At 59.8% G+C, this 18,912-nt stretch overlaps 1 protein-coding gene across 4 annotated transcripts in view; it reads left to right on the forward strand.

The window, feature by feature from the left end:
- The window catches only part of ZMIZ1 (zinc finger MIZ-type containing 1), a 215,081-nt gene that overhangs the window by 125,180 nt on the left and 70,989 nt on the right, over positions 1-18,912 (forward strand). For all 4 annotated transcript variants that reach the window (XM_070057907.2, XM_070057911.2, XM_051831554.3 and 1 more), the window contains one exon: positions 1,932-2,037. In XM_070057907.2, the coding sequence (XP_069914008.1) occupies positions 1,932-2,037 (106 nt within the window). The remainder of the gene's footprint in view (positions 1-1,931; positions 2,038-18,912) is intronic.

The raw sequence follows: 18,912 nt of genomic DNA on the forward strand, positions 1-18,912 counted from the left end.
GCAGCCCCTGCTCTGCAGTCCTCCTCGGCTTCCTCCCCCGGAACCGTCGTGGCCCACTCTGAAAAGTGGGCAGCTGGTTGCACACATAGCTTGCACTGAACCCTGGGGCCTGGGCACCAGCACAGCCATCATACTGCTCGTGAAGGCTGGCCTGCCCTACAAGCAGCGGCCTCACTGCTACACCGCTCCCAGCAAACCTCTCCCGGCTCCCTGGTGCAGAGATCGGGGCCCAGAGTCCACATGTGAGCGAGCTGCAGCTGCCCCTCCGGCCCAGAACCTTCCTCCTGACGCCCCAGACAGGGACTGCCTGTACCCCAGAAAGATTTAGGGCCCTGTGGGGAGGGGCTGGGGAAACGGGCAGTTGTCTGTGTCTAGGGCCTGGGTTTAGCACAGACTCTCAGCAAATGTCCTAACCTGAGCGCAGCCTGTGCCTCGCACATTAGCCCCGTGCAGGGCATTCCTTGCAGGGAGGCGGAAGTGGCCAGGACCCCATTCCCAGGGACACTGGTGGTTGTGGGAAGGGGGCTGCACTGGCTGCCACGGCCCAGCGTGCGACAGTTCCTGGGCCTCCCAGGACCTGTGCTTTCGTGAGGAAGTAGAACTCGGAGGAGTGGTTTTCCCACCCTTGTAGCCCCCGAGCCTCTGCAGCCAACCCCTGAAACAGAAAGCAAGTGATGCTCACAGGGGCCCCTGGGCCAGGCCACAGCCTGTGGCAGCGCCCAGAGAGCAGGTGGTCCCCCGGGACCCTGACAGCCTGAAGGCCCAGCCCGCCACAGCTGGGCGCTCCCTTCCCCACTCAGCCATAGCCGCCCCAGCTGCTTCCGCCAACGACGCCATCTTCCTAGCTCCTTCCTTCTTAATAAGGAAACCTAATTTTGCTGCAGCTAATGAGTAAGGCGGGCGGGCGGGAGCCGATCTGGCAGCCACAGGACACCTGGGAGCGGGTGGGATGGAGGGACGCCAGATGGGCATGAGCCGGCAGTGCCACTCGCGGGGCCACGGGGGGCGCCCCACGCTGCCCACCGCCCCGGGGACTGGCATCCCTCCCAGCCTCCTGCCTCTCCCCTCCCACCCCGTCTTCTGAGCTTCCCAGGGAGGCGGGTGCGACCTTCAGGCTCCAGATACGCAACTGCTGCTGCGGAAGCTCTTTCTGCTGGGCCGACCTTGGCACTGAGACAACCCCCAGGCTGGGCATGCATCGAGGGCGGGGGCCGGGGGACGTGCAGCCCGCGGGCCCTATCTGAAATCACTGGCGTGGCCCTACCAAGACAGCCGCAGGCAGGACTCAAAACTCACTCTGCAGCAGGCTGACGTCTAAGTGGGTCGTTCCGTGTGGCCCGTGGAAGGTGTGATAAATGTCCCAGTGGTCCTTGGCAGAAAGAGGGCTCCCCACCCCTGCTAGGCCACGGTGTGGGGGGCTGCAGGGTGCATGGCATGGAGCCTTGGTGGTCTGCTGCACACCCCTGCCTGAAGCTCCATGGGTACAGGGGCTGACAAGAGAGGGGCAGGGCTGGGACCCCACAGTGGGGTCAGGGAGGGCTGGTGGGCATGGGGAGTGCACTGGGGCAGTAGACTGAAGAGCCCCACGTGGTCAGGCAGAGACCCTGGTCTGTGCTGGCCTAAGGAGGATGGCGCAGTGTCCCCAGCCACCTTCTACAAAGTGCCACGTCTGAGTCCTAGAAAGCTGCGGGGTCTGTGGCTTCGGGCTTGGGTCCATGAGCACAAAGAGGCCAGCGCCGCAGGGCCTGGCACGCAGGAGGTGCTTCTCACTGTTTGCTGAGTGACTAGTTGAATGAGGCACAGTGGGGCCCCAGCTCTGCCTGAACCTGGGGACCTGTCTCGGCCCAGCCGCCTGTGGAATGGGCATGTGCGCCTACTGAGTCTTTGCAGGCCATGACTCACCCTTGCCCTTCGTCCCCTCTTGCCGCCAGGTGGTCAGCCGCGTGGCCGCCCAGCAAGGGTTCGACCTGGACCTCGGCTACAGACTGCTGGCTGTGTGTGCCGCCAACCGGGACAAGTTCACTCCCAAGTCTGCTGGTAGGTGTCCGTCCGGGACTCCATGGATGTCCTGGAGAGGTGGGGCGGGGACTGGACTCTAAACCCGCGGGCGCCTTGCTTCATCCAGGTGTGCGTGAGCCTCCGGGGAGGAGTAGCGGGGGCCACCAGACAGACTGGGGCCCACAGCGGAGCTCTCCTGGCGCGGAGGGGGTACCTCAGGCCCGCGAGAGTCTGTCTGGAGGCCCAGCAACAGGCACTGTGCTCAGGGCAGCACCCGCGGTCTCATTCCATCACCACAGTGACCCCCAGTTCACAGGTGGGGAAGCAGACCCAGGGAGCTGAGATGACCTCCCGAGGGCACACAGCTGGAAGGCAGCAGAGCTGGGAGTGCAGCCCCGGCCGGGGCTCCGGAGTCAGCAGTGACAACTAACCCGGATGCGCCGCTGTGTTCGCTCAGTCATTCAAGGCAGGGGTGGGGGGGGCTTTTATTTAAAATAAAACACAGAATGAGAACAGCAGCTGTGTCATCGCGTGAGGCCCCCGATCCGACATTTGGCGGGGCCCACAGAGGCGCAGGAGCATCCTGCCTGTGAGGTTCGAAGCCCCAGACACCACGGTTTTCCACCTGCCCCCATCCTCATAGACCTGCTTAGGCAGCAGGTGCAGGGCAAGCGTTAAGCCCGGCACACACCTGACAGTCCCGCCCGGTCACCTGCTGAGGTGTCATCTCTGTGCCCTGGTGTACCTGTTTGGGAAGGCAGACACAGTCAGGAGACCCACCTTGCTGGGGTGCTGGCAAGCCCCAGAAATACAGAGGGCCCAGCCCAGTTTCTTAGTGTTGATATTCTTCATTAAGTCAGAGAAAGAAATTGGAAGAGAAAAAAAAAAGTCATTTCCTGTGTATTAAAATACAAGCTTACTTCAGAGAGTTCATGGAAAATGGAACTCACTGATGAGTTTATTTTGGTGCAGAAATTTGAAGATAAAATATCATCATGGCATGGCCAGCGCCGTGGCTCATTAGGCTAATCCTCCACCTGCGGCGCCGGCACCCCGGGTTCTAGTCCCAGTTGGGGCGCCGGATTCTGTCCCGGTTGCTCCTCTTCCAGTCCGGTGCTCTGCTGTGGCCTGGGAAGGCAGTGGAGGATGGCCTGAGTCCCTGGGCCCTGCACCCGCATGGGAGACCAGGAAGAAGCACCTGGCTCCTGGCTTAGGATTGGCGCAGGGCGCCAGCCGTGGCAGTCATTTAGAGGGTGAACCAATGGAGGGAAGACCTTTTTTTCTCTGTCTCTCTCTCTCACTGTCTAACTCTGCCTGTCAAAAAAAAAAAAAAAAATCATGGCAATGCACAGCACACAAAAACTATGCATATGGTTAAAAACTTTTTTTCACCAAAATAAACTTAGCTTTTTATTCCATTTTTTCCCAAGGAGACATGTTCACAGAATTTAACAATCAGTTTATTATTTATGTATTCATTTATTTGCAAGTAAGAGGAGGGGCAGTAAGCGGGAGAGAGGCAGAAAGAGAATGTTCCATCCACTGGTTCACTCTCCAAATGGCCACAGCAGCCAGGGCTGGGCCAGGAGCTCAATCGAGTCTCCCACGTGTGGGTGGCAGAAGCCCAAGCCAGACTCTCGGGCCATCCTCTGCTGCCTCCCAGGTACATTAGCAGGGAGCTGGATGGGAAGCAGAGCAGGGAGTGGGCTCCGGGCCCTGCGGTGTGCGATGGGGCTGTCCCAGCACTGCCCCATCAGCTCCTGTTCTGCATCCGGGAGCATCCTCTGTGAACGCATTGACAGGGCGTCTCACAACGCGTTTCTGTAAACCTGCTCACCGCGGGATCTCTTGGCTGGGGTGCACACCTCCCCTTGTATGAGTGTATAGCTTCACTTACAAAAAGGGCTGTGAGGGTTCTGTGGACCAGGAGCTCCCGCCGGGCCAGCCCACGTTGGGAGATGGCCGTGGTACTGAATTACCTACCAGCGAACCTCTATTCCTGAGGGGGGCGTGCAGTTGTAGTGATAACTGAAGTTAACGCAACATTGACAGCTTACCGGCTGCTGCTTTTCAAAGCGTCCCATATCTCTTGAGTGCTGTGAGCGGGTACCTGCCAGGGCTACAAGCAATTCCCAGGGGGCGCAAAACAGACTGGGTCCTGGCTCAGGACACTTGCAGCCTAGAGCCAGGGTCCAAGAGCTTTTGCTGCCGAGGGCCTGTGATGGGCTACAGACGGCTTGTAAGGCCTGCCTGTGACCGGCTCCAGCACAGGGCCCCTGGTCTGGAGATAGAGAAAAGCACCGATCAGGCGATTACAGGTGTGTGCACCTGTGCATGGATGGAAGTGCTGGGCAAAGTCTCGGACGCCGTGGAAGTGTTGCTGTTTTTGGGGGTGGGGGTGGGGGCTGGGCAGAGTGCTCTGGGGGAGGAAGGCCTCCTTGGGATCTGCAGGTTGAGCAAGAGTGAGGAGGTGATGGAAAGGAATCAGCGCTTCTCTGCAGGTCAAGGGAGCGGCCTGTGCAGACGCTGGGCTGCAAGTGGAGGTCGATTGTCATCTGAGCTGAGACAGGCAGTGGTGCTGGAGCCCAGAGGCGGGGGACGTGTGGCCGTGGTGAGGCTGGAGCGGCAGCAGCCCCTGACCACGCGGGGCCAGTCCTGAAGTTTGCAGTCTTTGTCCCCAAAGTCACGGGAACATGGCTAAGTTCTCATTGTACGCAGACTGCTCTGTCCACCAAAGCAGAACAGGCTGCGCGGGGAGCAAGCGTGGGGGCGGGGGGCCAATTGGCAGATCCTAGGGAGGTCTGGGTGGGTGAGGACGATGGTGGCTGGGCCAGGAAGACTAGACTGGAGTGATGAGATGGGGACATTTCCGAGGCGGAACCAAGAGACAGAAAGCACAGCCGGAGGGAGAGAAGGAGGCCAGAGGGACCTTGCAGCAGCCCAGTGGCTCCCCGCTGGAGGAGCGGCTCAGCCGCCTGTGCGGCCCCCACTCAGGGGCCTCTGCAGCCCGTGCCTGGCCGGCCGGCGTATGCTGCCAGGGGTCTGTGTTCTGTCGCGGTGCCCAGTGTGGTGAGACATCGGGTATTCCGTCATAGATGAGGAAGCTGATGCTCACGGGGTCCTGAGACTTGCCTGGGCCATGCAGCAAGTTGAACTCTGGCCTCCTGATTCCAAGCCCAGCCTCTGCCTACCCCAGCCCCGCTGGCTGCAGAGCGGGTGTTGTGGGGGGCCCTGTTCTCCTGCCCAGGGCACCAGGAGCCCCTGTGGGAGAGCCCTTCACTGTGCCCAGGCAGGGCCTGGGGCTCCTCTGAGCGCCATCTCAGCATTACTGCTTCTCCTGATCCAAACGATTCGTTCTCCCTGTCCACACGGCCAGTGGTGCACAGCTCTCTACAGAGCCCTCTCGCATGCGTGCTGCCATTAAATGACAGGGTGATGAGTTCTCAGTATTCCCATTCTGCAGCTGAGAATACTGAGGTACAGCAGTACAGTGGGTTGGGCATCACATGGATTCCCTTCTTAGGAATCAAACCCCTGTTGGCAGCAACAGCTGCTCCCCAAGAAGGATGGGCTCAGGGCTCCGGGTCGTAGGCCCCTCCCTGCCTGGCCATCTTCTGGAAGGGCAGGTGTCAGTCTGACGGGGGTTAGGGGGGGAAGCTCCAGTCGCCCTGAGGGCCACATGAGGTGGGGAGGCAGGGATGCACTGAGCATGGACGCACAGGGCGCCAGCCCCTCTGTGTGGATGGCGTGGAACCAGCAGAAACCTGGACGCCTGGCCACAGGTGTGCATGCGTCTTAGCGGTCACCGGGCAGGCAACGCCCAGCCCATGGCCCCGCTCAGCCAGGCATCTGCAGGTGAAGCGCTCAGCCGCTCTGCACAAGTGCAGTGGGCTGAGGCCTCGCCCCCCACCTGGCGCTCTCTGCCTACCTGGGCCAAGGCTCTCTGACTTGCTGGTGCAGTGCCTCCTCCTTGCTGAGAGGGTCCTTAGTGTCCGTCTCTCTCCATCCATCCCTTCCCACTGCCCTTGTCCATCTCTTGCTTCCTCTGTCTTTCTGGGTTTCTCTCTGTCTCACCCTTTCTCCCCATGGCTGTGTATGTGGTGTGTGTGTACACACGTGCCTGGTACCCGTGGCTGCGTGCAGTGCATGTGCTGTGCATCCCCGTATGTGTGTGTGTGTATGTGTGTGTGTGTGAGAGAGAGAGATGGGGCTGTGTGTGGTATCTGTGTGCATGTGCCTGTGTGTGCAGGTTTTAACTGTGTACTTGCATGTGTCTACACGTGTCTGTACGTGTGACTGTGGCTGTATGGGGTGTGCAGCTGTAGCAGGGTGTGCATGGCTGGGTGTGGGACCCGTCTGAGCGCTGTGCACTGGTTTGTGTTTCTGTGTTGGGGGGTGTGGCTGGGGGAGCGCGTGGCTGTGTGTGGTGTGCATGCTGGGTAGTGTGAGGGGGGTGTGCCCGGTTATGTGTGTGGTGTGCATGTCTGTGTGGGGTGTTTGGCTGAGTGTGCAGGTTGTACTGTGCGTGTCTGTGTGTGGCGGAGGCGCGGGTGTGTGTGTGTACACGGCTGTGTGTGTGTTTGTGTGTGTGTGTGTGCCCCGCCCCCACACCTCCTCCCGTCCCTTTCCCTCTCCAGTGCGGAGGCCAGGCCGGGCAGGCGCAGGCGGCGGGCGGGCGGGCGGGCAGGATGAGCTCATGCCGGTGGCGAGTAGGGGAGAGGTGCTTTGTCAGGCGCGCTGGCGGCGGGCCGGGTTGGGCACGCACGCGGCTCAGGAGCCGGCCGGGCAGAGCCGCGCGGGCTGTGCGGCCGCGTGTGCGGGAGGCAGGAGCGGGGAGCGCGCAGGAGCGGGAGCGCAGCCGAGACGCTGCCGCAGCCGCCCAGGCAGGCGCCTCCACGTGCGCCCCTCCGATACCCAGCCCCCAGCTCTTTGTTCTGGCGCAGCCTTTAGCCTCTGTGCGCGCACACGCAAGCGCACGGGAGCACGCGCCGCCGCGCGCACGCCGGCCAGCTCCTCTGCGGGAGGCTCCCGGGAGCCTTGCCGCGGCCTCCCCGCCCCCTGCAGAAGGTCACCAGCCCAGCCCACACCCGGGGGCCTCCCCTGATGGTCAGCCCCGCCACCGTGCTAGCCCCCAATGGCTTGGCAGCCAGCGCCGAGATGTCCGCCCCTTTTCACTGCGCTCCCACGCGCGCCGGCTGCGTGGGCGCCCAACACCAGGCAGTCTTCGTGTCCCGGTCCCGAAGGCCCTTTGGATGCCTCGGCTACTGTCCCCTGCGTGCACAGATCTGTATGGCCTCAGCTGAACCCTGTGAGCAGCCAGCGGCAGGATAAAACAGTGGTCTTGGAGAGGTGGGGACGCTGCCATCTGTGGGGAGCCCTCCAGGAGCAGAGCTAAGGGAGAAGCCTAGGGTGCCCACTGCCTTCCTGTCTCCCCAAGGTGGGTCACTGGTGGCTCTGGGCTCTGACAGAGTGCTGTTGGCAAAATCAAAATGTAGAGCCGCCAGAAGGTATGAGAGGCCTCTGGGGTGTCCTGAGGGAGGAGCCAGCAGAAGGAAGCCCAGAACTCAGGGACCGGGCAGGGCTGGAAGAGGCAAACCCTCCGAAACCACGGAGGAGGAGGCCAGTCTTCCTCAAGGCAAGCGGAGGGTGAGGGTCCTCACATGGGACCTGGCACCTGGGCGGTGGAGGTGGCCCCAGAAGTCTGTGGTTATTTAAAATGCATATTAATTGCTCACATTTGCTGTGGGGGAGATGGCGCTGTCACATCAAATGCCTGGTTTGCTTTCAGTAGGAGCCTTGGACCCACAGCCCTACCACCAGCCAGGTCAAGTCAGCTTCCCCCGGGGCGGATGCTGGGTTCCCAGTGCCCTCCTTCCCCCTCCCTCTTGTCTTACATCACCACATCCCCCGCAGTTGGAAAGCAGCTGGGGTCTGTGGGCTTGTGTGGTTCTGACCTCTGCCCCAAGGATACCCTCCCATCCCAGCACAGCAGCCTGAGCCCTCAGGCTGCATTCCCCCCAGGGTGTCGGCAGCTGACGGGCGGCTGTTCTGGCCCCCCAGCCGCCCCAGAGTGTCCCTGCCCGCCCCCTCCCTGCTGTCCACAGAGGAGGGGTTTAGGAGAGGCCGGGTCCCTCACTGGAGCTCTCAGTCCCAGGGGCTTCTGCAGCAAGTTGAGTGGCAGACCTTGACCCCTGGGCACTGCTGGGGTCAGTCAGAGGGATCAGAGGCTGGCCAGGTCCGTTCCCCTGCTTCTACCCTGGGCTGCTCAGGCCAGAGGCGGGAGGCCCTAAGCTACCTTTTCCCTTTGTCTCTGAGAGCGAGTCCTGTTGCCACCTGGCCGCGTGGGGGGGGCTTCAGACCCCCCACGGCGGTGAGGACCTTGCTGGCCTCTCCCCAGCCTGGCTCCTGTCTCCACCTTCATGCCTCCCTCCCACCCCTCTGTGCCTCCGCCTTCCCGTCACGGGAGGACAAATGGCCTCACTCAGGGACACCCTGCCAGAGCTGTCTCTCTGAGACAAAGCTGTGTGCAGCTCTGCGTGAAAAACGGCTCACGGCTGCCCAGTGAGCAGGCGGGATTGGTGGGTGCCAATTGCAGGGGATTTGTTACCGGCTGCTGGCTTCCCCAGAGACAGCAGGCGGGCGGGCCCTTGCCCTTGAAATGCCAGGCTGCCTGGCAGGCTGGGGCACCTTTCCAAGGCCAGGAGAGACTTCCTCCTGGATGCCGCCCCGCCCCCACACCCCAGCTCTGCTGAGCTCAGATGTGGGGGCAGGACTTGGCTTCTCCTTCCAGCTCGGCTGTCTCCGCTGCAGGTCAGGTCCCCCAGCTAAGGGCCCTGGATTTCAGCACCGGGCCTCTGGGAGCCGGCTGGAGGTCAGATCTGTGTAGTGGACGAAACCTGTCTGTGCAGCTACCTCCTGCCCACTCACAGCTGTGGGACAGGCCGCTGGGGCTCTTACCAGCATGCCCGGAGACGCTCTGCTGGGGGAGGGACAGACCCCCGTGGCTTCATGCTGGCAGCAGGACTGGCTTCCGGGGGTGCAGATTGGAGCCCACTGCTTTTCTGAGTGGCCTCATGGGGGCCCGTTGTGGAGCAGTGGCCCTGAGGGAGGAGACCTGGGGTGACCTCTCAATGGCAGGGGCCCACGTGATGGGGTTTGTGGCCACAGCACTGTTCCCAGGCCCGGGGGTTGGAGGAGGGGTGGCTGGCCGGTCCCTGGGGTGCCAGCCTGGACAGTGGGGAGGGGCAGTGCCCAGCCAAGAATGAGAGAGGGCAGATGTGGAAACATCTTCCAGGCTCAGGGCACAGGGGCTGAGTCTATCCTTACAGACAAGGTCTGCAGAGATGTAGGACTGCGTGGAAATGCTTGGGACACAGTGGTAGCATCACAGAAGGGTGGCAGAGTGGTGTGTTCCGTGCGGGCTCAGCCGGGGGCAGAAACAGAACCTGTCTGTTGGAGGCACAGCAAACAGGAGGCAGTACCCTGACGGGGTGCGGCTGGGACACCTTGCATTGTTTCCCACACTTTCTGCGGGGGCCCTGTCTTCTGCTTTCAAGCAGAAGCAGCCGCAGTCACTGTGGGTTTCTTCCAAGCTTGCTTGGGGCTGGCAGGGGTGGAGGGAGGCTCGCGCCTGTCTCCTGGCTGGCTCAGCAGTTTCTCTGGCGCGGCCTGCTCCAGCAACAGGCCTCTGCTTGTTCGGAGGCCACTCTTCCTATCTCCCTCTCCGCCCCAGGATTAGCTCAGCGCTGTCCTCTTTGCACCCCTCCCCCACCAAAAAAAAAAAAAAAGCCAAGGAGTTCAAGGACACTGAAGCCTGAGGCCCAGCCCAATGGTATCTGCATTCCAGGCCTGTGCAAAATGAGATAGCGCACAGAGCAGAAGCCACCAGCCCACGGCGGGGAGGGGGCTTGCCGGCTAAGACCTTAGTAGGCAGCTTAGAAGCCTCCCAAAGTGGGCCAGCTTCTCTGACTGGGGCCTCAGAGCCCCCTGCTGTAGCTTCCTGGTGGGGACAGGGGCCGCTGTAGGGGCGGCCAGGCTGCTGGTGTGTGTCTGAATTCAGAGCTCCATGACGCAAAGCCTGCAGGGGCGGTGCTGGTACTAGTCACCTGTGTGGGACAGAGAAGTGGTGGAAATGAGAGGGGGAAGGGCAGCGGTCCACGCCGAGGGTGCCAGTTGAGCACGTTCCCTGCTGTGGGCACGTGGGACCCAGTGGAATGTGTCCTCTCGGCTTCCTGGAGGGCACCCGTTAAGCACCCCCTCCCCTGGCCTTTGTTGGTTGAGAGCTCCGTGGGTGGGCGCACGATCAGAGTGGACAAACCCTCCAGCTTCGGACGTGGCCCTACACACAGGCAGAGGATGTGCAGGCATTCGGGTGTACTCTGTGGGCAAAGGTGTGTGAGGAGGCCCCCACTGCACTTGCGGCAACCAGGCCTTGCCACCCCGCCCTCCCCTCCCCGCTGTCCTGCGCACCTGCTTAGCTGATGAGTGGAATTCTGGTATCTTTACCCGCTTAGCTTCCATAGGGGAATTTTCAAAGGAAATTGTATCGCTCCCATAACTGGCAGACCAGTCTCCCCTGCCGCGTTCAGAAACCGGCAAAATCAAAACGGGAGCCTGCCCCGTCTCGGTGTGGAGCTGCAGGTGCCTGCTCAGTGGCTGGGGCCTGATCCTGTTCTCTGCCCATTAGAAGGGCATCTCTGAGGGCCTTCAGAGAAGGGTCAAAGACCAGTACACACCAAACGGAGCCTCTCCTCTTGGAAGTTGCAGCATCCCAGGACTGGGGACATGTGGTGTAGCGAGTTAAGCCACTGCCTGTTATGCCAGCATCCTAGATGGGCACTGGTTCGAGTCCTGTCTGCCCCAATGCCAACCCAGCTTCCTGTAATGACCTGGGAAAAGCAGTGGAAGATGGCCCCAGTGCTTGGGCCCCTGCCACCCACGAGGGCAACCTGGATGGAGTTCCAGACTCTTGGCTTCAGCCTGGCCCAGCACGGCCCAGCACTGGCCATCTGGGGACTAAACCACAGGGTGGAAGACCTCTCTCTCTCTCTCTCTCTCTCTCTCTCTCTCTCTCTCTCGTGTGTGTGTGTGTCTCTCCCTCAGTCTCTGTAACTCTTCCAAAATAAATAAATCTTTGGGGGTGGAGAGTTTGCAATTGCTTGTGTCAGAGAAGCAAAATAAAAAAAAAAAAAAAAAAAAAAACCAGCATTGGCTACTGTAGAGGAAATGAGGTGGGGCGGGGCCGTGGTCAGCGCCAAGTGTCGCCCTTGAGCACGTTCCCTGCTGTGGGCACCTGGGACCTGGTCCTGCCCAGGTCAGTCCCCCTGGAGGCTCCGGGAGCCCGGAGGAGGAGGCTGTGTCCTGCCCAGCATCAGTTTCTTCCACCATCTGGGGCATCTACACCATTCCAGGGCTACAGGAGGAAAGACGAGGTCGTGGGAGTAAGAATTCCTCTGAAAGTTAAAAAGAAAAAAAAAAGAAGCAGCAGGAATTTTTAGCCTGTGTGCTGCCAAAGCAAGCACCAAAACAGGAATTTTTAGGGCCAGCATGGTTAGCGCCAGGGTCCAGGCTCATGGCACACCAAGCACGGGGCAGACTGTTGTGCAAGTGTAACACACACAGGCCGGGCTCGTGTGGTTGGAAAGTAGCGAGTGTCACATGGGACAGCCCTGCACCCGCCTCCCATCGCCAGCCCCATGAGTCCCCCCCCCCAACGCCAGCAGCCTCAGTCCCATTTTTAGAAAGATACAGAGGCCCTGGGAGGTGGACAGGTGGACTCAGTGAGGGCCGCGGTGGGGCCAGAGCTTTGGCCATGGCGGGCCTGGCTCTGCACAGTTGCCAGGGTGTCCCCGAAAGCTCTGAGACAGCCTCTCTGCAGATACAGAGGCCTGGGGTCGTCCCCAGGCAGGCACAGGGCTGCCTCTCAGAAGTTGCACCCGGGACAGAGGTCCTGCCCAAATGGCTCCCCCGCCACTGCCCCGGGGTGCCCCGAATGCCATGAACTTAATAAAGCCATCGGCGACAATTAATTCTGCAGAGAGAGAGCCAGGTAAGAGGATTAAGGAAGCCCGAGCTTTGGTTTTAAGATGCAGCTTAGCATTCTCGCCCCCAGAGGAGGGATTTCAAGGGATTGGAGGGCGTGAGAGTGAAATGGAGCGGGGGCTTGGCAGGAAGTGGACGAGTTGGTTATGGGACTTTTTTTCAGCTGGCATTGCTAGCCACAGCCTTAGAAATTCCCAGACAGGAATTAAGGATGGTGCGGTTCATCAGTGTTGCCTGTTTACATGGATAGGGCCAGCGCAGGCCTGTAAGGGCACCTGCCTTAGGAAGAAAATCTGATTTTTAGCCGCTTACAGCCATGATACAGCAAACGCATGGGTCTTGTGATGAGCCCAGGCACCGTGTCCACTGCATTTCCCAGATGAGAAAACCAAGGCTGAGAAGGAGCGAGTAACCTGACCAATGCCACCTGGCTGGAGGGCGCCAGAATTAAGCCACGTTGTGCGAATCTGACCTGAAGCCATCAGCTGCCCCCTGCTCTTTCCCAGCAGGTTTAAAGGAAGTCCTGGGGAGAACACGCTAATGACTCAAGTGAGCTGTCCGTCTCCCCTGAGCGACTTGCAGGTGGAAGTATTGAGTGACCTTGATGTGTCCTTGCTGGGAGCTTAGGCACCCTCCCGTCTTTGATCTCATTCCACACTCCTGTCCCACGGGGGATGAGCAGCAGAGAACTTCCATCGGCTCCAATTTCCCATAATTTTTCTGAGAATTATTGAGCTGTTTAATTGAGAAGAAAAGGAATTGTGAGCATGGGTTTTGGAGCAGTCTGGGTGTGAATGCTACTCAGCTCTGTGGCCTTGGAGAAGTCCCCTAACCTCTCTGTGCCGTGGTTCCCTCCTCTGATAAAAGGGGGTGATACTGTTGCCTGTGTCATGGATGTGAAATGAGTTCACACAGGTGCAGTGTGTAGAGGAGGGCCTGGCGTCTCTCATTCCTGCAGGTGGCACAGAACCCAGGCTCTGGAAAACGTGGCGCTCAGTAGGGTCAAGGTAAACACCAGCCTTGGCCACCCCCAAGTAAGCGGAAGCTGAGTGGGACCCTGGGACCTGGGGCAGGACACAGCCCCTTCCTCGGGGGGAGGCTCCGGAGCCGGAAGCCCTTGACCATCTCCAAGACAGCAGAGGTTTACATGGGATGAAGCACACATCTCCGTTGCCTCCAAGGAGAGCCAGGCCGCCTACAGGAGAGGTGGCAGAGAGCCGGCTGCAGGGGGCTGGACAGGGCCAGCATTCCCTGTGTGTACCCGGGGCAAGGGGAGTTTGAAGGCCTGTGTCTCACCAGATCTTCCCAGCCATCCCTCCCAGAACTCAAATTTTTTGTTTTGATTTGGTTTTTAAGATTTATTTATTTATTTATTTATTTATTATTTGAAAGGCAGTTGGCCGGCACCGCGGCTCAATAGGCTAATCCTCTGCCTGCGGCGCCGGCACACTGAGTTCTAGTCCCGGTCGGGGCACCGGATTCTGTCCCGGTTGCCCCTCTTCCAGGCCAGCTCTCTGCTGTGGCCCGGGAGTGCAGTGGAGGATGGCCCAAGTGCTTGGGTCCTGCACCCCATGGGAGAGCAGGAGAAGCACCTGGCTCCTGCCATCAGATCAGCACGGTGCGCCGGCTGCAGCACTCCGGCTGCGGCGGCCATTGGAGGGTGAACCAATGGCAAAAGGAAGACCTTTCTCTCTGTCTCTCTCTCTCTCACTGTCCACTCTGCCTGTCAAAAAAAGAAAAAAGAAAGAAAGGCAGTTACGGGGGGTGGGGGGGTCTTCCATCTGCTGGTTCACTCCCCAAACAGCCACAATGGGAGCTGTGCCAATCCAAAGCCAGAAGCCAGGAGCTTCTTCCCAGTCTCCCATGTGGGTGCAGGGCCCAAGCACTTGGGCCATCCTCCACTGCTTTCCCAGGCCATAGCAGAGAGCTGGATTGGAAATGGAACAGCCAGGACTTGAACTGGTGCCCATATGGGATGCCAGCAGTGCAGGCGGCAGCTTTACCCACTAGGCCATGGCTCCGGCCCCTCCCAGAACTCTTTACCGACAGGCAGCAGGGAGAGAAAGCACTGTTTGGTGAGCTCTTTCTTCAGGCCCAGCACCACGCTGGGTATTTTATGGGCCTCAGTGCTGGTCCTCGTGACGACCCAGCCCATATTGTCGATTGGGAAACTGATGCTTGCAGGAGTTACTCTTTTGTCCACAGTAACTCAGATCGTTTGTAACAAAGTTGGAGCGATGTGTGGGTAGGTGGCTCTGAAAGGGTGAATGTTTGGAAGGGGGGCGTAGACCTGGCCTGCCCAGGCTGCTTCTAGTCCTGCCTGGCCACGCCTTCTCTCGATCGCTGCCTTCACCAGACCCACTGTGTATGCCCCTCGCCCATCCCTAGGACCCAGCTGGCCTGCAGGAGCAGGCAGGAAGGCCCTGGCCAACACACCCCTGCCCTCATGTCCAGCCGGAGCTGCCCGTGTCAGCGTGCACAGCGAGGGCTAGGCGTTGGGGCAGGCTCTGGAAGCTGTGGGTCTCAGCCCCTGCTTGCCTCTGCCAGCTCCTGGGATGGGACTGGTGCCAGGACACGGAGAGCTCGGAACTGGAAACTAAAGTGTGGGCAGCGGAGGGCAGTTGGTCCGTGCTGAGACTTCCCCGTCAGCGCGCGTTCCCCGGCTCAGCTCTGCCACCTCCATGCTCTACGTTACCCTGATCTCGCCTTCCAGCCTCTCCCGCAATGATGGATTCAAAGTCCATAACACAGGCTGCCCTCTCCAAGGGGCTCCGTGCATAACAGCTCCTGCTGTGCAGTCCGCTTGCTGTGTGTGACTTGATGCAAATCCTGTCACTTCTCCAAGCTCAGGATCCAGAGGATCTAGAATCCAGGTCTCCCGGCTGGAGTGACAGCAATTCTGTTTCTGTGGCAACCCAGCTGTCTCCCAAGGGACCATCTGGCTCACGTCACCCTGGCAAGGTGCTGCCCAGGCAACCAGGTGTTTGTGTTTTGCAGTAGAAGCTGTGCAGGGTGGCAGTTCCCCTCCCTGGGGACGGGGTGGTGGCCAGGCAGGTGGCGGCAAGGAAGCGGAGCCTTTGTGGCCGTGCCAGCTGCCTTTGTCGTTTCTGGGCCCCGGGAAGAAGCAGAATCCAGAGCTTGGGAACCCTGGCCAGTGGCTTTCCTTGCTGCTGCTGGCGTGTTGAGGCTGGCCAGGTGGGAAACCCTGCCTGGGGCTGGGCTCCTGTCAGGAATTCCACTGGACCCAGTCTCACCTGTTTGGGATGAAGAGACACTATTGTCTCTAGCAGGAAACAGGAATTACTGGGGGAAGCGGGGTGGAATTAGGCGTCTGTCTCTCAAGCAGGCACATAATTATAATGACAGGAGAAAGTCGGTGCAGAGGATAAGCTGAGTGCAGCCCAAGCGCCTGGGTACCTATTATGTGCAGACTCTGTGATGAGCACTTAGGAATCCTGAAGATGGTCTGTGTCCTCCAGGAGCTCACAGGCCCAGGCTGGCTGGGGACTTGTGTAGGACACAGTGTCCACCGAGTGGGGAAATGGGGGCGGGGGTGGCGGGAGGCAGGATGTGGAAACCGCCACCCCCCCCCCCCCAGGCCAGTCACTCCTGGCCGGCTGTTTGCAGCCAGCACTGGGTTAGACAAATGAAAGGCAGGTTGGAGGTCATGACAGCACGCAGGTGAGCCCCTTGACACCCAGACTCAGAGAGGTTAAGTCCCATGCCCAGAGTCACACGGCTGGGAAAGGGGCTGGGCTGAGATCCGCACAGGGTCTGCACCCTGGAGGTCAGGGTAGGGTGGGATGGGGTGGGGGGGCAGAGATTCTGCGCTCCCAGGCCAGTTGCCAGGGGAGGCCTGTTTCTGAGCTGAGCGAAGCCGCTTTCTGCCTCTCTGCCCCTCTCTCCCTCTCCCTGTCTCCTTTCTCCTTCCCTCCCTCTCTCCGCCTCCCGCTCTCATTCCCTTTGTCTCACCTCTCCCCCCTTGGGCCCACAGCACCCTGTACCACTGGTGCCGCTGGCTGCAGCCCAGCTCTGCCCGGGAGTCCCCCGCAGCCTTTGCTCTGGGCCCCAGGACCATCATCCAGAGGGCGAGCTGCGCCCCCCACCCCGTCTGCGCCCCCAGCCGTGCCTGTGGCTGTTCAGCTCTGCCCCCTCTGGGCTCCCTCTGCTGAGGAAGTGACATAATTGCATAGATCCCCGTTTCCTGCAGGCTCCGTGTGGTCGTGAGCCTACTCTCAGATGTGCGCCCCAGATGTTTAGAATCACTTCCTCCCAATTAAGCGTCTGCCAGGAGCCCGGGAGGCGAGGGGCCCGTGTCTGTATAAACCGGGCTTGGAAGAGAAAGGATGGGAGCCCGCGGGAGAGTGCCGTGCTCTTGAGCTCCCGGGGAAGCTGAGCGCTGCTGGGCGCAGTGGAGATGCCCCTGCCCTTGGCCGCGGGCTGATGGCGGAAGCACAGGCGCCTCAGTGGTTCCCAGGGAGAGAGCTGCGTGCCCACCCCTGAGGACAGGACCCCTGAGTCTGATTCTCCTCCCATCTAAATGGAAAGAGAGCTATGGACAGAAAAGAAAGAGAAAGATGCTTCCCCCCAAAGAGAGGGCACGGGGTGCCCAGGTGGCCCCTGGAGGTCAGTAGGGCTACAGATGGGTGTCAGGGGTCTGGCCCTGAGTCCCCACCTTAGGCGGAAAGGGCTGCCTTAGCACTTGTATGTCACACAACCAGCCAGGTGACACAAAGATGGCATAGGGACAGAGAAGCATAGTTGGAAGGATGGGAGCACCCTGCTCCCCAACAGGGCTGCCACTGCCCAGGGAGCCCCCAGCACACGCTCAGAACCGCCCAGGCCTCGGTTCTGCAAGAAGGTGGTGGTTTTCAATGCTTCCAGCCGCTGCTTCTGGAAGACCCCGTGCTGGCCGAGAGCTGGCTCTCCGTGGCCAGTGGGAGCATTGCACTTAACCAAGCAGGGAGAGATGGACCCGTGAGTGCTGAGAGGCAAAAGCTCAGTCTACAGAGAGGCTGGGGGAGGCCAGCTGCCGTGGACTGGCCTCCTCCTCTTGCCTCTGGAGCTGAGAGGCTTAAGGGAAGTGGCCTAACCTCTCTGAGCCTCGGCTGTTGTATCAAGAAATGGGACTAACAGTTCTTCCCACCCAGGGTTGTCTGTGTTGGAGGTTAAATGGATAGAGAGGGAGAAGCTGTGTGTAGTGCAGACTCAGTACCTGCTGGCTACACCCCAGCGACAGACCCAGCACAACGAGGGGTGGAGGAAAGATCCCTGGAAGGGGGGCGGCGCTGAGGGACGGCAGAGGGGAAGCGGGAGGGCAGTGCATGTCGGGAGATCAGGAAGTGTGTAGTGAGTGTAAATACCACTCGTGTTGCTTTTACAGTGTGACACGAATGTAAGAATGCAGGGAGCTTTTCAGGGTCGCTCGGCCCAGTGCCCTATTTTTACCCAAGAAGAGACTGGCACAGGGAGGGGTACATTTTTCCCGGCACCCCTCCTCGTGCAGGAGCCAGGGCTGGCACGATTGAATACCTAACGCCGATGCTGCTCCCGGTACCGCTGTGGATGCTGGTACCGGGACTCCCGCCGCAGCTGCTGCGGCCACTGCTAGTGCTACCGTGACCACCATCCTGTGCCTGCAAATACTGCCGTGATTATAGTGCTTGGGTGGAAGCCCTCCAAATCTAAAGCTCTCTGAGCCCTGACATGATGCCCCTTGTGGAAAGTTCCACACCTGACCTCATGCGGCAGGTCTCGGTCACTGAACAGCACCCCACTCTGAGGGTGCAGCAGGTGCAGCACCAGCTTTGGAGGCCCACATCCCATAAACGAGTGCCTGTGTAAGTCCCAGCTGCCCCACTTCCAATCCAGCTTCCTGCTATTGCACCTGGGAGGCAGCTGACGCCGGCTCAAGTACTTGGGTTCCTGCCACCCGTGCGGGGGACCCAGGTGGACTTCCTGGCTCCTGACTGTGGCCTGGCCCAGCCTTGGTTGTTGCAGGCATTTGGAAAGTGAAACAGTGAATGGAAGATCTCTCTCTCTGTCCCCACACCCCCACCTCTGTCACCCTGCCTTTCAAGTAAATAAATAAACTTTAAAAGTAACTTCAGATTATGTATATAAGGCATATATGAAACCCAAATGAATTTTGTGTTTCGATTTGGGCTGTCTCTCCAAGAGATCTCATTTGTATATACAAACATTCCAAAACTCTGAAAAAAAAGTCCCAAATATCTAACGCTCAAGAACCCAAGCATTTTTGGACAAGGGGGATTCAACCTGTGCTACTGTTCCTCACTTAAGGAGTTAACTTTTATTGGGTCCTTACTATGTTCCAGATGCTGGACAAAATACTGCATAAACATTCTCCCCTTTGATCTTTGCGAAAATATTAAGAAGCAGGGACTCAGGGAGGTTAATTGCCTGCTCATGGCCACCCAACTAGCAAGAGGCAGGGCTAGCATTCAGAGGCAAGCAGCTCCAGACCCAACACACCTGGGTCCCCAGTTAGACTGCCTCCTTGAAGGGGGAAGGGGACTGAGAAGGCCCCAGATGCATGTGGGCCTAGAGGCGTCCCAGGAGCTGGGCTGACCTGGGGTGAGTCTCTTCGTGAGGCCTGCAATTGCACCGTTCCACCCATTACTTTGCAGTCAGATCCTTGTCCCTCTGTAAGTGAGCCTTGCTCATTTGCACTGACAGCTGACCTGGCAAGGGGAGGGCCACGGAGGCCAGGGCCACGATTCAGCCAGTTCGGGCTGTCTTTGCGAGCTGTGGCCCTGGAGCCTGTCCCTTTTATCTCCCAAAGCTGAGATCTGGTCACTAAAGTCTGCGGCTCAGGGCCTCGCAGAGAATGGACCTCCAGTCCTCCTGCCC

Source organism: Oryctolagus cuniculus, chromosome 15 (genome assembly GCF_051225735.1).
Source record: "Oryctolagus cuniculus isolate XC-2025 breed Fujian yellow rabbit chromosome 15, ASM5122573v1, whole genome shotgun sequence".
Taxonomy (NCBI): domain Eukaryota; kingdom Metazoa; phylum Chordata; class Mammalia; order Lagomorpha; family Leporidae; genus Oryctolagus; species Oryctolagus cuniculus.